We start from the raw sequence: 15097 nt of genomic DNA, 5'->3' as shown, positions 1-15097 counted from the left end.
AGAACAGCCTGGTCACAAAACTGTGTCAAACAGTATCAATTACATTGCAATTAATTTAGTGGAACACGACACAGCTCAGCTTTGACCTAAACCAAATGGCATTAGATAAATCTGTCCCATTTGTTCTTCAGAGAAATGATGGAGGTTAAATTTCCAAGCAGGTGTTAGAGTTTAGAACAAGAACCAGATGTGTATGGAAGCTACTTCAGTCTCATGAGGGTGGTTCTAATTCAGCTATTTCCCTGGAGTACCACACAATCAATGAGTTCAAATCCTGGGGCTACCTTCCTTTATGTAAAATCATGGAAATATTTCTTCACAGATTATCACTGCACATGTGTGGAAAAATTAGACCAGAAATTAGAGATAAAAAAGGTTAACCTCAGAATTTACATGAACATCATATTTGCTTGAATTTCTGCAGTGGAGAGGTGACATCCAAGTGGAAATGCCTACAGAAGAGATGTATTACTATAAGGAGAATTGTAAGAAATGTAGAACTCAGACCATGGATATTTAGTATGTTTCTCTAGTCACCACTTGTTGTCAGCAGTATTTTACAAGTGAGCATATGTAGGTCATATGCAGCACAGTGGAGATCATTAAAGACAGGTGAATTGAATTAGAGAGAGGTTTCAAAATGATGATTTTGAATCTGTTGTCCCTACTTCAGAATGTTGCTGAAAGTAAAGTGATGCATTTTATCTTGAAATATTCTACAAATGACATTCAGTTGTGCTTGCTAACATAAGCTTAGTTGTCTTTAAGAAAATAAAACAAAGTAAAGGGAGATATACATGTGAAAGACAGGGTTTGGCACTTTATTGGATTTTGAGGCCTGTGAGCCATGTGTCTTAATTGGGGCCAGTTGGGATCATTTAATAATTGCTGTCAGAAGATCAAATTTAATTCTCTTTATAAAAAGAGCACAGTGGGATAGAGTAAAACAAATTGTCATCTGAGATTTCAAATGTACTAAGCTTTAATTAGGCTGATTAGGATGCTGTAAGAGAGAGAAGGAAACAGGAAACTGCTGTATCTGCTGTGTACCATGGTGGACCTTATATGACAGTACTGCCAAATATCTTTATTTGAAGAAGATATAGATAGCATAAAGGATGATAGAGCTATGACAGCATTTATATGCACATATAATGTGTTGGGTATGAAAGGTAACTGTAACTTCCTGAAATTAGTGCTTTTAAATATAGACATCAATATATTTATAATCATAATTTTGGCCTCCAACAATACTTTTATATATTTTAAAATATTCTTTATTTGTTTATGTACTCATTGATTACGCAAGATGAGAAGTATAGCCCTTAGAATTTCTCTATTGCATAATAAATATTCACTGTCCTTTGTTCTCAGAACACTTGCATGAGCAAATCCACACATTCTTTATCCCCAAATTTCCTACAGAGAAACTGACTAAGAAATGAAAGTGACATGAAATATTTTTGACAGAAAAGGGAGCAGATCTCACACATGTTTACATACCAACACTGAATCTGATTTTTTAATTACACTGCCTGCTACTTTCACCACAGCTGCCTGTTTCTAAGGATATATTTTATCAGAAACCATCTTACATATCAATAGAGCTCAAAAAGTCCCATTTCTGAGAAAACATAACGTACATTCATAGCCACAATAAGATTTAGTTAATGTATCTTTGTATTGATTATGTTTTTTGTTTTTTCAGCATGCTTTTAGGATGATTGTAAGATGAGCAATGTTGCCAGTGATCCTATTAGACAAACAAAATACTCACTGAAGGTAGAATGGAGACTATCAAGCAAATTGCACTGTATTTTCCTTCTGAAAATTAAGAATATTTTATGTCTGTTTTCTGATATTTGTCAAGGATATTGACTTTTTGCATTGGCTACTGCCAAATGCAGTGCATTGTACACAAGCAAGAAATAAATAAATCCAGCTGTATGTGCTAGTGGAGTGGTTATAGCTAAGGTTCTGTAAGCAGGGTGTGATTCTCACTTGTGGCTTTAGCAGTTACAGAGTGTTTACCACAGAGTACACAGGTGTACCCTGTGGTAAACACCATCTCTTTTGGTAGAAATTTTTTCTTTTAAAAGTCTTGAGGTCAGAGCTGTTAGATCCCAATTCTGTGAAAAATTAGAAGATCAAATCCTCATGTGGAAAGTATGAATTAGCTACCTAGCACAGTTTTCCAACACTAAACATAAACTATGATGTGGTTGAGCAGCACACTTTATTAGATGAGGCTATTTATGTCTTTGCAAGTAATTCAGATGCAAAGTTGCAGCTCCTTTATCTCTTTATCATATCACAGCATAACTCCTCAGTGTATTGTATATCCTAGGTTTCTCTCTTTCTCTACTTTCATGCGAATATTATTAACAGAAATATATCTAATATTTGTCTGGTTTTAACCACTAAGGACCAAATAAAATTTGTAGAATATCCCACTAAGCTGGAACAACAGAAAATTTCTTCCTCAATAGATTTTTTTAAGCCAGTTATTTCAGACAATTTTTTTTTCTCCCATGAGGCATTTTTTTACCTTTTTAAAACATAAAATTCCATGCTATCTTTCCTTTCTTATAAGCAGCTTCATCTGTTCATGCATTTTCCTAGTTCCAAACCAATGGGAATCCAGTTTGTATCTTCAAGCATAGAGAGATCCTTCTTGTCAAGATGCCGCCAGGAGGAAGAAAGCAAATAGCTTCAGCCAGTGATGTATGGTGGGCTAATGTTAACAGATATGGCCACATACTGGCCACACATTATTTCCCTGTAGTCAGAATCTTCCATTTCTCCAACAGATGCTTTATCCTGGACATGTAGGATTGCAGATATAAGGCACTAGGCAATATATGTGCAATATGAATTTCCTCTCAGGTGGCTTGTAAATTCTTTGTAATTGTAAGTGCTTCATTGCTATACTGCCACTGTACTTGTCTTCCCTTCTTTCAGGTCAAATCCATTCTGAATTCATGTGTTTCTATGTAATTTGTCTGTATTTTGTATGTTTGACAGCAGCAACCTGTCCTAATTTATGAGCTTTGCCATTAGAAAGTACACATATTTCAGGAATACAAATTTCAGAGGTAGCTCCTCACTTCTCTGCAGTGAATGTAGGTGTGAGGTTTCTCTTTTTATTGTTAGCCATATTATGTACCTGACATACATTTAATCTCCTTTTGTCCTTGGGGAAAAAAAAAAATCTGAGTGGGATTGGAAGAATTTTGATTTGCCGTGGTCATTGGGAGATTGATATATTTCCCTTGCTTTTTTCCCCCACTTCTCCTTCCTTCTCCTCATTTTAAGCCTGCAGCTGTCTCTGGGCAAGCAGTTGCATTCAGGGAGTGTCATAGTTTTTATACTCATACCTATCATATTACCGTTCATACAAAAAGAAAGAACTGTTTTCAGCTTGGCAGCTCTCCACAATGTTGTGCAGTCTACATTTTCAGAACTATATTTAATTCTTGATATTTCTAGAAAGGTCAGGAATTAAAGCAAAAAAAAAAGTTTTTCTAGAACTAAGTATACACAAAAGAAAATCACATCTCTGCGTCTAATCATTCCTCTTTAAGAAAGAAATTACCAAATGAAGTGTATACTGATCTGAAATTGCATTAAAAATCTAATAAAGGTAATTAAACATGCGTCCAAGGTTTGTAGAGATTTTGTGGAATTTCAGTGGCTCAGGATATGTGAAAACCTTTTATGTTTAATTACTTCATTTCTCTGGTAGGAAACTGAACCGTGTTAAGAGATACACTTAAGAGTCATTGCTCATTTTTGGCTTGAGTAGATAGACAAATTCAAGTTATCATAAAGGTTGTTGCCATTAGGACAGGGAAACTGATAAGTGATTCAAATATTTCCTTAATACTGTCATGCCAGACCAACATATTTATACCATTTTTCCCATCAAGACATTTCCCATCACAAACCTGAAACAGTTTTACTTTCATTCAAGCTTTACCCAGGCAATTTTTTGTCACTTACTTTAATTATGTTGGAAAGTATTCCTTTCATTAAGTCCTTAACAATGTTTCCATAGAGCTTGTTCTCTGTTAGAAGTTTTTCTTCTAATTAGGAGCTTAATCTCATTTCAGGGCTTTTTCTCTTAGTTTCTACATTCATGTTCCCAGTTTTATGTTACTTTCATCCACAGGTTTTTTTTCCCCTCATTCTACCACTTTAGATGATCCTTCCTAATTTTCAGCTTAGTCTTTGAACCAACTACAGTGCTCAGTCATTCATTTGCTTAGTAATTTAAAGACACTTTGGGTTCTTATAACGGTTTATTCCATTTATGTATGCCACAAAAATACTGTTTCCAAAAGATTTCTCTTTTCTCTAAAAACTTTGTGAAATGATTCATTTGCAAATGTTTAAGACATTCCTTCTCAAAATATGATTATGAGGTTTCTGCAATCCAAGTCTTTGTTCCTTCTCACAGAGATGAATTGGTAGTGCAATGCAAATAGCATGCATGTTCCAGCATGTTCTGGAATAGCAGAACTGAGTTATGTTGTTAAACTATAGATACACATGATTATAGTGAGAGGAAGAGGATTCCTTTGGCTGATTTCAGAGGATTCTTTGAGTGAGAAAAGAATTCTGGGTCAGGGTGTGTAAAATTTCTCTGGAGCTTGTTGGATGAAGACAAAGGAGACAAGACCTGTGTAGATCTTGACAATTCCATCCATTTTATCCAAAATTTAATTGTCTTCTCCATCCATTCCAACTATTGCTTCTAGACTTGTCATTGACCATAGTTTTGACAGACACTGTCTAAGTGCATGTACCAAGCTTCCCAGCATTCAGCAAATTATAAGGAAAAAGTAATAAAAAATCTGTTAGAAAATAATCCTTTTTAGAATTAATCCATAGTTTCTTCAATAGAGGAAATCTCAGATTGCCTGTCACTGATATTGGCATCACTAAGCACCTGTACCCAAGTTCAGACTATGATTTGATATTGTATTTTATAGTTTTTTCCAATAATACCTGGGATAATCCCTGATTCTTAAAAGCTATGTTGGGGATTTAAGTTCCACAGACTTCCTCACATGCAAACATTAGTAACAAATCTGTACATCTAGATCTAACCACAGTCAGAGACTGCTTTCAGGTGATGCAGTGATGTAACACTAGAGATCTTACATTTTCCTGTAATAAGCCAACACTCTCCAAAGTCATTTGTGTTTAAGACTGCTCCCAAACTGTAGCACTAGTATTTTACCTGGTGTGTAATATGTCTCTCAGTACAAGCAGACCCAAATCAGAGTAGCTCCAAGACCTTTTCAACTCACAAGGTGTTAAATCTTACCCTTTTGACCACTTAAGTGCTTTCTCTTGTTTAGCTCAGTAAATGATAGACTGAATTTGTAAAACACCTTTCATTACATTCTTTGTGCATCTAGTAACTATAATGCAATGCAATCAAATTATTAGCTCAAAGCCGTCAAGACTCCTAGTTAAATTTGCAGTGGTCCCCGATTTCCCTACTCCATTTTCAGTCAGGTTCCCATTCCTAGCCACAGTCTCCTTTTCAGACCAATTAGGTGATTCAGTTTTCAGTCCTTTATTTTTTTTTTTCCCTTTTATTGTTAGTGTGTCCAATTGAATAAACTGTTATGCTTGAGCCAGTCTGAAGCACCTTATGGATCTTATTCCATATATGTAGGTTAGACTGCCATTATGTCTGTCTAGCTGCTAAGGGTACATTATGGACTTATTCATAAACATATAAACCTTTTCTTCAAATTATTTACTTTAAATTTTCTTCATTTGAGTGATGAGTATGCATGGAAATACTATCCAATAATCATTGTAGTTTTAAATTTGACTCTTCACAGGTATATATTTTATACTAACATTTCACTTAGTTATTTTCCTTAAAATCTAATTAGTGTCTGCTTTATTTGCTTTAGAAACCAAACACTACTCTTCATTTCAGCCATCTTCAGAAATGTTGTAAATTAGCCAGGTCTTCCTTTCTTCTTCAAGCATAGCAGGCACATAAGTTTTCATCTGGTGGTTGCTTCCTGTGGTCTACTGCTGCAAGGAATGACTCATCATCTGCAGCAAATTCCACGATCACATGGAAGCGTTTCGATCTTTTGTCATGGTTCTTTACCAGCATGACCAGGTTTGGTATAGCATGCATGCAATATTCATAAAATCTTCCACCACTGCACTGGATGGTTGTATGTCGGCACATATTGTGAAAGATCAGCTAAAGTCACTCTTTTCCTTTCATACAGGCATAGATTGGCTTAAATAGAGAGGCAGCTACAGACAAGATATTCTGTGTCTGGCTACCTCAGTCTCTTGAAAAGCAGGGTGTGTGGCACAGTAAAATATGGCAGTTGTTAGGAAGTATCATCTTCTCTGCTATTTTGGCAATGGTGTTCAGTTTGCCCCAAAAAACTTCAGGGGAACTTTGCAAAACAAGAAAGTCTTCCACCCATGATGAACAAGTTCTGGCTCTGTGAGATAACTTGGTACTGTATTTGAGTTATAAGCTAAACAAACCACAGTTATCTGAACTATTCTTACAATGAGTCTTCAGAAGTGCATAATTCCAAATTTTAAGAAAAAAATCACATTGCATAATATTCTCATGGCTGTTCCAAGGTATAGAAAATAACAGTATTGATTAAGCCAGTAACTTAACTGCAAGAAAGGAAATTTCTGCAATTCATTGCTATATTGTCATTATACTAGGAGTGTGTTGAAATGTAAACAAGCAAATAAGGTACAGCTCTAGAAGTTCAGATTGAAAATATACACATTCTATATACACTATCCTTTATACATAAACAAACAAATAAATGGACTACCAGTAGAAATAATATTATGAGTCCAGCAGATGCTTTCAAAATCAGTAGAAAAATTAATGAAATATTAATTAAAATCAAATAATTTAAGTTTTCTCTTAAAATTCTAAATAGCAATTTACATATTGGAAATGATTTTGTAGTTTGCAACTTTATGAACATTTTGATTACTCCATAAGTCAGAAGTCAGGTTAGATAACTGATAATATAATAAGCCTTGGTAGTTACAGATTACAAGATTTATTTACAGATTTTTTTGGTTTGACATACTGTCTCTAGTAGTCTCTAGTACTTCATCTATTATAATTTTTCTGTTATGACTTAAATGTTTGTTTTATACTTCCTGTAGCCAAATGCATGATCTCCTGACAGTTAAATTTAATATATTAAAATTAACTCCCTTTCAACCTTTTCATATGGCAGCCTGCCCTTAAGATCAAAACACCAAAGTGTAAGTTTATTTATTATGTTTAATTTCTAGATCAGAATGTTTTGGACAGATATTTGAAAGCTTAAGATTACTCCAATTCGTTTTTACAGGGCTTTCTGCCTGGAGAAACATACTGTAGATCGTACCATTGCTGCTTTACTGGTATACTGCCATGGTGATGACATACGTAATTTTATCATAACCTTCTGTTAATGCCCCAAACTCTGTCCTTTTTATGACTATGCAAACAAACCACTATGTAAATGTAAAGAACCACTTCTATCTTTAATGTCAGCTGATTTCAGATAACATGATAGATAATTTCACCCTCCTCTGCATTTCTTTAAACTACACCCAACTCAAGGTGACAGTGAGTGATGTCTTCAATTGATGCAGTAAGCCCAGCTGTTTCTTCATTGTGTAGCTGCCTTTGTAGGTGTGTGGAACATAGTCAAGATTTCACAGAAACTATTTGAGTGACCATTTTATCTTAATATGTGTCACTCATTGTCAATGTTCATGGTTACACTTTTGCAGCTAATTTTTCATCAGGAAAGTAGATGATGAGTTCCTACTCAGTACATTCGCATTTTTAGACACAGATTCAAAACTTGTTTGAGAAAACAAGTTTGCATAAGAAGATTTCATAGATCTTTTATGGTACTTTTGTACATCAAGATAAGAATGGTAGGAGAAAGGGAACAGCACTTTTTTCTTTACTTCCTTATATCAGCATAATAAAAAAAAATTTTTTTGTTCTTCAGTTTTAACCTTATTAATCAACTCAGAATGTAAGCTGCTTAATGGAACGAGGACATCTTTATGACAAGTTTGTTACTTTTGTAAAGCAACCATGAAAATATTATAAACTCTAGCACATTTTAACTTCGTTTTTTGCTGGCTGCCTTCTTTCTTTTGTTTATAAATAAAATATTTTTACTGTCTTCTTTTGATACTCCTTGTTTCTCCTGGTGTAACTGCTCAAAGGATTCTCTGTCTGGGGTGTTGCAGCAGGGCAAATTCAGACCATTCTGCTCAGAGAAGGAAGTGGACGGTTTTGGTTCCCATTTTGCACTTCTGGAACAGTTTAGGGAAGGAAGCACCTTTACACCTTTTATTGTTCATGGCTGCTGACATAATATCCTTCCCTGACTGCTCTGTGCGTGCTTCCTGCCATTCTGTCAAGATTCTTCTGTGTTGCAGAGAAGGGATAGCGGGTGTGCATGTGTGTATATGTGTGTGCATATGTCTGTGTGTCAGTGTTCAAAAGAGAGACAGTACTGGTCAAGCGATTTGCTGCATTTTTCCTTTAGCTCTTTTCCCTTCTTGAGTCTCAGATCAATCTTCTGTCAGTTACCACTGCCTTTTGCCAAATCATGTAATGAACAAAAGACCACCAAAAATAAAGTTCCTCTTTTTTAAACCAGTCTGGTTTGTTTTGGTTTTGATTTTTTTTTAACTACTTGGCTTTGCAAAAAAATGCAGGAAACTATAACAAAATAACTTTTAACTCCATGTTTCTTTAAATGTAATTTGTTTGCACATTATTATATTACTAAGTTGGAAGTTTTGTGTGGAGTTACTCCTTTTTAATTTCAGTTGGATAATTGAGGCCTGCCGTACTATTTGATTTTTGAAGAACATTCAACTTTTCTAGTCAATGTGCTTTATTATTGTTAGTAAAATAACTTACCAGTTAACAGGAACTTTAAATACTTACTTATTACTGCAATAATAAATTTTAAATGCTTAATACTGCAATCCTTGGTTCTGCAAGAACTTTCAAAAGGCACTGAGAGCACTGGTGAAGTCCTAAGCAGCCATGGGGATTTGTTGGTCTCCAGAGTTCTTTAGATTCTGTTTGACTTGGAAATTGCCAAGCTTTGCAGGTTACAGCCCTTGCATGAGATAACTTGATTTACTTATCTGAATTTCATTAATTGGGAATCAGTCCTACAGTATTTTTTATGTATGTACTAATGAAATATATTGAACTGTGAGCTAACACATAGTAAGAATAGCACTTGAAGGACTATGTGCTGATAGATGGCAGTGTGGGGGAGGGGAGGGTTTCTAAAAGGAAATGAATTTGATGGAAAAATTAAAAACTTTTTATTTGAAATTGGACTAGTAAGCAAAAGGCAAAATAAGACATATAGGAGGAAAGATTTTTTTTAATCCATGCAAGAAAACCTGACTCACTGCCAGTTTAAGCAAAAATATATTTCTTTGAAAATTATATGTTTCATACAGATGACCTAATTATAGGTTTTATACAAAATTCTGCTTATCAAGACTTGCATGAATTGGTTGAAAATAACTTTGTCTAGATCACAGGAATTTTAAGGTTCTGAGTTTAAACTGTCTGTAAAAGCTGTTGTTGTTTGAAGACTGGTCTTAAATGTAGAACTGATAAGTGTGTGGGAGGGACTCAACATACTGCTTCTCTGCTGTGATTTTTATCCTTCCTGACAGAGTTTTCTCTGTATTAAGTGATTTTTTCTGGACTCACTAAGCATCTTGATCTGCAGAACGGCTCATCTTAATTAACCAGCCACAACTGCTCTAATCTGCCCACCCTGACCTTCCACACTGCAGTGAATAGCTTAGGCAGACAGTGCTGTAAACCAACAGCACCACCGGCCTCAGCTGAATGAAAGAAAAGGAAATTGTTCCATGTGCACTTGCTGTGGATTAGAGTATGGGTTTGCTTCTGCAGAGAAAGACAGACTCTTTGAGTCCCACATATGCAAGGGAAACACCACTCTAATTTGTGCTTTGCGTTGGAAGTAAGACTATAGGAAAAACAGGAAAGAAACCCAAACCAAGGAAGTGTAAAACTGTTTCTAAAAATAGACTGGGTTTGTTTGTCAACACTGAAAATCAGATAAGACTGTCTCCTAACTTTGTTTGGAAAATAAGCTTTTAAAAATACATTTACAAAATAAATTTATTTCAAATTTTTGGTCTTCTTTTTTTTTTGTTGTTGCTGAAAATATGATCAACAAACTTTGTATCTATTTAAGCAGTGAGTAGCTATTGTTTTCAAATATAAAAAGCAGCTAAGAATTTTTGCAGTCTATATTTTGTTATAGTTACAATATGAATTGTTCCATGTTCTGTGTTCTGCATTAAGGTAATAATGTACAAATATGCCCAGAAAATAATGTAAAAAACACATTCATGCATAGAAATATAATAAGTACTGTACTTGAAGATTTTAATTAATTAACCCAACAGATTAATTACACCATAGTGACTAGCTAGAAAACTCAGACTGACTGCTTATTTGTTAATTTTTTTTTTCTTCAGAGTGATAAAACACTTGAACAGCTTAAAGTTTAACGTATGCTAAGAAAATCAAAAGAGAACTGAAGATCAGAAGGAGTGAGATCTAACTTTTCTACCTCAATAGCTTTGAATCAGAGCCAAATAATGGATTAAATTACCAGGATATCAGCTTAATGTTATGTAATATACTGTGAGAATTTATCAGGTTGGCTGAGATACTATTAGTTTAGAATAAATGAGGAAATACCAGCCTCTGTTTTAAAATTACAAAATTTTTACTTCCAAGGCAATACTTTTACTGCATTTCAGAAGAACATTAAAATTCATATTGTTCAGATTTGTTTTTCCTATTCTGTATTCTTTGTGCTGTTCACTTAAAACATATAAAAATATACTAATATGGTAAACTGAGATTATAAAGCAGAAAAATTTGTGTCTTTTATCTTATACTAGACAAAATAATTTTTGTATTTTTCACTATTTCCATGGACTTGTTTATTATTAAAAGAAAAGCTTTTTATTGTTAAAATACTTTAGTTATTATATAAATTAATTATGTGGTTTATAAAATTTTGTGAAATATGTTTCCTGCATTGTGTATTATTATATACTGTACATTTCTCTCCTCAGCTCTATGACAGAGCCAGCATTTTAAAGCTCATGCATTACTAAAACAGTGAAAATATTTTTCAAAACATTCTTAAAATTGTCATCTGCCTCCATTGTTCTGTATTTTTAAGAAAATATGTGTTTGCTGGTTAGAAATCCTTTGCAGAACATTTTAGAATTTACACTAAAATGAAATGACTGAAAAAGACACTAGCGTTTTTTCAAGTATCTCCAGTAATACATTCACTAATTTATATTCTTAAATAATAAAATTAAACTAGCTGGCAACTCTCATATATCAAGTAACACTTAAATAAATGCCCATTGTATTTGCATAGTGAGGGAAATTATCACCTCTGCTGTCAAAGGACAAAATTGTTTTCTCTTCAAAAATAAATTAGCTGGCCTGCTTAGTATATGTAGATACAGAATAGTTTATTAACTGTCTGATTTAAGTGTTTTTTCATATTAGAGCTGTGAGTGATATTTAGAATTAGAGACATTAATTCCATTAAAATTTTCCCAACTTGTACTTCAGTCTTTTTCTTTATTTCTTGATATATTTGTATTTGGTGTTTTCTTTCATAGAAATAAGCCTTTAAATGACTTTGGTTTTTCTCCATGCATTACTTGTTTTATAAGTGCGGTAAATTTTAGTTTGAATTTACTTGTACACCAAATTATAATGAGAATGCTTGGCCAGCTCCATGTAGTAACTTTCTTCTGGTTATCAATTTCAAAGTAACATTTGATTTCCTTTCTGTGTTTAGCTGGAACGGATGCAGGGGACTGTGAACTGAGTGGTGCAAGTGCTGAAGAAGGAGGTTTGTTTTGAGGAAACAGGAAAGAGGAATAAAAGAGAAGGGAAAAATACGTAATTTTAAGGAAGAAGGAGAGAAAAAAAAACGGGGACTATGGGGAGAAAAAAGATTCAGATTACAAGGATTATGGATGAACGTAACAGACAGGTGAGTTGCAAAAATACCTGACTTTAGAACCATATTATATTTATAAGCTAACTAATAATTAAAGGTGATTAGTCTAAAGTTGATAAGTCTATGTACCTATGCATATAGCAACATATACATACACACAATATATGTTAGACTATCAAAGAAAAAATACTTTTGTAAACAACCTGAAACCTCAGACACAGTGTTTTCAAATTCAGTAACATGAACAGTTAGGAAGTTATTACTTGAAGACTCTATTCTATAGACTGCTGTGTGTACTCTATTTGCTTTGAGTTCAGTCTGGAATACACATAGTTAAGCACACCTGTGAGTTCTTACAGGACACACGCTTTTAGTACTAAATTTTTGAACTGTTATAATATATATAATGAGTTATTATAATATGAACACTTTCATTTAAATTCAGGCATCCCAATTATTGGTGCTCTTTCATCTTTGCAGTGTCTTTATTTTTACCTCTTTCATATAAAAAAGACACCATAAAAAAGTTTCCTCTTTTCCTGTCTGAATTTTAAGAAGAATTTAGCCTGACATTCTAAAACCCACATACAATAATACTAGCATGTTGTAGTCATAAAACCAAGTGGCCAAGGATAAATAGGCCCAATAGGACAGATAAACTAATTTTGAACTCTGCTTAAAATCAAATGGCTAGGGAGCTGTCACATATCATCAACACTATTTCTGCAAGCTAAAATATGATCATAAATTAGGAAATTTTCTTCCCTGTGTTCACAAAAATAAAATTCAATAACTGATGTCTTCAAATAATATTGGTGAAAATTACTCCTGTTTACATTTGATGTAAATGACTGGATGTGTATGTTTTGTTGAAACTGGAGATCCACACTTGTGAGAATCTCTCCATATAATTATTTAATACTGTGGTTAATGTTCTTCTTACCCCTAGCTACAATTTAGGAATAATCTTCAGTAGCTGATTTTTAAGAACTTGATACTGAGTTACTATTAATATAGTAGTACTACTAATTTGATCTAAAAATTCTTCATATATTCAGGGATATTTTAAGAAGCTGTTAGTCATGGAGGACTTTATAAAGCCATAAAAAACTCAGCCTAGGCATAACAACAAATTATAGTCCCTAAATATGCTTTCCAAGAGTTTTTAAATATTGTAGTGTTAGTAGTAACTTGTGATCTCTATGGCAGAAAATCATGTGTGACAGCAAAATGTTCCTTCTGATGGATGCATTTGGTGTTTTTCCTAAAAGTTGCCTGTTGTGGTGAGAGAAGCTAAAAAGCAATAATTCTAACAATACATAAATGTCATCATATTTATTTTAATTGTCTGATAGCATGGAGATGAAATTGGATGTGAAATATTGAATTGAATTTATTATAAATATTAAGTCAGTAGTTGTTTGAAGCTTGTCCATGCTATAATGGCTTCTTTTTGAAGGGAACCTGAATTATTTTGTAAATGATACCACAAAATTTTGCCATTCACAACATTAGTTCATACAACAACTTCAATCTCAACTTGCTTGCTCAAAAATAGTATTTACAGAGATTTTAGCCTCACTTTTGTAAAAGAAAACCTTTTAAATGGTTAAATATACTTTTAAAAAAAGGAGACAGCTAGTCTTCAACTTATTCACAGTAGAGTTTCAAGAATTTGAGAACCAGCTTTTGGAACTAATAATTATGAATAAAACTGTAACATCAGAACACTACCAACTGTAGTGTTAGTGCAGGAAGTGTTTGTCTCACTAGCATTTCTTAGACTCATAGAATCACAGAATGGTTTGGACTGGAAGAAAACTATTTCCAACTCCACTGCCATGAGGAGAGACTCCTTCCAAAAGACCAGGTTGCTCAAAGCCTGACCCCATACACTTCTATGGAACAGGGCAGACATACTTTCTCTTGTCAACCTGTACCTGTGCTTCATCACCCCCACAGTAAAGAATTTTTTCCTAATGTCTAACCTAAATTTACTCTCTGTCAACTTGAATACATTCCCCCCTGTCCTGTCACTCCACACCCTTGTGAAAAGTCCCTCTCACTCTTTCTTGTAGACTCCCTTCAGGTACTGGAAGGCTGTGGTTAAGTCTCAGCCTTCTCTTTTCCCGGCTGAACAATCCCAATACAATATTTCCTAATGCATCTTAGCACTGTGAGGCTGGAGATATAGATTTACATTATTTTATTTGCCATATTGTAAAACTGGCTTGATTCTGCTTCTTATTTCTACTAATATTAATCATAATTTTTAAAGAATTTCTACTGACTTTATCTTACATTTAGGGCCTTGATTTAAAGCTCAATGAAGCAAATGAAAAAATTTTCATATTTTCATTGGACTATGGGATTAGACCTTTTAATTTTAGTAATATATATGTGATTAAATACAACTGGATTTTTAATAATAGCTGCTGCTTTAGCATAGCAATATTAAGGTATTGCTGCTTTAGCATAGTCATATCAGTTTATTTGTTTTCTAACTTTCACATTTCCAGTAATCTTAAACTATGAACTTTCTTATATTCCTATTTTGTCTTCTTATTTGATTGCATAAATATATATATATTAAAAAAAAAAAAGATAAAAATGTTGCTCCAGAAAAAAAATTATTAAATTTTTTGATTAGTGAAGCTAAAATACCAGCTCAAGCACAGTTCCACAAAGCCTATTTGTAGCTCCATTTACAGGGGGAGATATTTTCTTTCTCCCTCACCAAAAACATTTGCAAGAACGGCATCAAGTGGCTTGGCTAGAAACTGCCTTATTGTTGCTTACATTCAAACACAGTATGGTTTCACAATACAAGATATGTTATATATGATATACCTGGATGGTGCATCCTCAGCTGTTCTCAAGCATGTAAATCCTCTGCAGTATGGCACATGCTGGTAAAAATGTGTGGAACATGTATCAAATGAGCAGCTATAGCAGTAGATTTATTATTCTGTCTCCTCTCCTAGTGC

General features: G+C 33.8%; 1 protein-coding gene across 11 annotated transcripts in view; it reads left to right on the top strand.

Annotated features, from left to right (window-relative positions):
• Positions 1-15097, top strand: part of MEF2C (myocyte enhancer factor 2C) — a 171955-nt gene that overhangs the window by 45381 nt on the left and 111477 nt on the right. For all 11 annotated transcript variants that reach the window (XM_059837181.1, XM_059837183.1, XM_059837184.1 and 8 more), the window contains one exon: positions 11946-12143. In XM_059837181.1, coding sequence (XP_059693164.1) covers positions 12090-12143 — 54 coding nt within the window. In that variant the 5' untranslated portion in view covers positions 11946-12089. The remainder of the gene's footprint in view (positions 1-11945; positions 12144-15097) is intronic.

The sequence above is a fragment of the Haemorhous mexicanus genome, chromosome Z (assembly GCF_027477595.1).
Source record: "Haemorhous mexicanus isolate bHaeMex1 chromosome Z, bHaeMex1.pri, whole genome shotgun sequence".
Classification (NCBI taxonomy): Eukaryota; Metazoa; Chordata; class Aves; order Passeriformes; family Fringillidae; genus Haemorhous; species Haemorhous mexicanus.
The sequence above is the reverse complement of the archived record's forward strand: the minus strand, read 5'-3'. Positions and strand labels throughout refer to the sequence as shown.